Below are 1,991 nucleotides of genomic sequence, written 5' to 3'. Positions count from 1 at the left end.
TGTGTGTGTGTATGTGTTGTCCAATGCCACAAAAAACTGAGCGCACTGCAAACGCCAAATGATAAAATGAATAATTGTTCCGTTTTCTCTTGTGCAAACGCAATCGGAAACGCAATCATCAAAATGGACGCACTGCTGTTTCCGGTTTGACAAACGTGCATCGGATGCTTAGATGAACGATTTATGCATCGCAAATGCAACATTTTCACTAACACTAAAAATTCCTTGAAGAAAAAACACTTGTATTTAATTTTTTACTGTAATTATTTAGGATCCAGAAATCGAAACCAACCGAAAACCAACCAAAGATTCATAGGTTAGTTATGAATAGTAATAATATAAAATATTTTTGTATTTATTAAATAGTACATATATTTGACTTTTTATATCATAAAAGATTAATGACCTAAAATATATTTAAAACTTTTTAAGGGATGCAAAAAAAAAAAAAGAGTTCACATTTTGGTGATTTTATTGGAAGTAAATAGAGTAACCCAAAATTTCTGGTTTAATTCGACACATCGGAACTTGTTATATGTTAGAAGCTGCTAAATATTGTCTTGATAATCTCAATTTTTGTTAAAAATTGTTGCTGATGCACATTTTGCAGAGCTATAAATTCTACAAATTTATTTAAAATTTCTATGCACAATTTCCGGTTAATCCCACTGAAATAGTAGCAGTAGTACACACTGAAGCAGCTACTGGTAAACCATTACGCCCATATTCTGCAGATGAGATTCAAGAAACATATTTATAAGTTTTAGATCATGAGCTCCATAAAATTGTAGTTATTTCAGTTGTCAGTTGTACTTACGCGTTTTTCCCAGACAGTTTTCAATCATATATTGGCATTCGCTTTTATAGTTTTTGCAAAGGTTAGTGTTTGCTGCCGCATCTGCCGTCTTGATTTGCACACAGAAGGGGGAAATATTATCACATGATCCTCTTGTACTCAGTTTGCAATATATGACACCGTTTCTCGTAAACAACAGTCCGGCCTGAAGTGCCACAATCAGGTTAAGAAGTAGAAGGCCAAAGACAAAGAGTTGAGTAAATGTCTTCATTTTGAGTTGGAATACTTTCGACTGATCCACATACTCCACATAGACGCGGCTTTTATAGTCAGTTGGAATCGTCAAATGTCAAATAAATATTTGCTAACGAAAGTGAAAGATAATGCGCAATTTGACAATGATTTTATTTGGCAAATGTGTAGCGAGTAAAAGCCAAAATCAATATTATGACTAAACAAATAGATATGGCTAAGACGAACAAGTAAGTCTGTAAACTTATCAGACCTTACGTCAGGTTCTCTCAACTTTATCGATTCATATGAAATCCATACCAAAATAACGCTACTTTCTTATAAACGCACACATCTATTATATTAGCAAGAACTAGCTTGTCAGCTCCCTAGTAATTAGAGAGCTATATTCAACCTAAAGTGTGAAATGAGCTTGCGTTTGTTATACCCTGCACTCATGACTGAAAATAGGGTATGCAAAATATATCGATATATTCTCAATTAATGCGTTTTTCTTTTAGTTATTTTTTATATGGAAATACCCAGCTCCATTCAAGATTCCCTTATGAATTTCAGCATATAAGAAAAAGAATATAAATTTTGGAAACAAAAATAGATAAACAAAACTAAAGAGTATGTAATTTCAAAATGAAAATAAATTTATCTAATATTTAGAAGAATGTTAGTGGCAAACTTAAATTAGAAAAAGAAATATTGGCAGGCCAAAAATTAGGAAAAGGCGACAATAATAATATTTATTTTCGATAAAACTAATATGTAAATTGATTTTTCCACTTTCTTTGTGCTTTGAGTAATTTTCTTAGTTGAAATTCAAAATTTAAGCTACCTTTAATTACCTGCCTTAGTTTGGTTAGTTTAAATTTGATTCTTTTACTATATATTTTATTTTATTAAATTCTTTTAAAAAATAGTAGGAATTCGTATGAGGTACCCTAATTAAATT

The 1,991-nt window shown here is 31.1% G+C and overlaps 1 protein-coding gene across 1 annotated transcript; it reads right to left on the bottom strand.

Moving 5' to 3' along the window:
• Positions 1-598: 598 nt before the first annotated feature.
• Positions 599-1,067, bottom strand: LOC117785061. Its single transcript, XM_034622947.1, has 2 exons — positions 818-1,067; positions 599-728 (listed from the first exon to the last, which is right to left on the bottom strand). The coding sequence occupies exons 1-2, from the start codon at positions 1,065-1,067 to the stop codon at positions 643-645; spliced, it is 336 nt and encodes a 111-aa protein (XP_034478838.1). The 3' UTR covers positions 599-642.
• Positions 1,068-1,991: the final 924 nt, after the last annotated feature.

The sequence above is a fragment of the Drosophila innubila genome (genome assembly GCF_004354385.1).
Source record: "Drosophila innubila isolate TH190305 chromosome 2R unlocalized genomic scaffold, UK_Dinn_1.0 1_C_2R, whole genome shotgun sequence".
NCBI classification, from domain to species: Eukaryota; Metazoa; Arthropoda; class Insecta; order Diptera; family Drosophilidae; genus Drosophila; species Drosophila innubila.
The sequence above is the reverse complement of the archived record's forward strand: the minus strand, read 5'-3'. Positions and strand labels throughout refer to the sequence as shown.

Bases quoted from the DNA above. Each gene is read 5' to 3' on its own strand.
- LOC117785061 (XM_034622947.1), bottom strand. From the start codon at position 1,067: ATGAAGACATTTACTCAACTCTTTGTCTTTGGCCTTCTACTTCTTAAC. The intron at 729-817 runs GTAAGTACAACT...TCTCATCTGCAG, and splicing joins AAACTGTCTGGGAAAAACGC to AATATGGGCGTAATGGTTTA.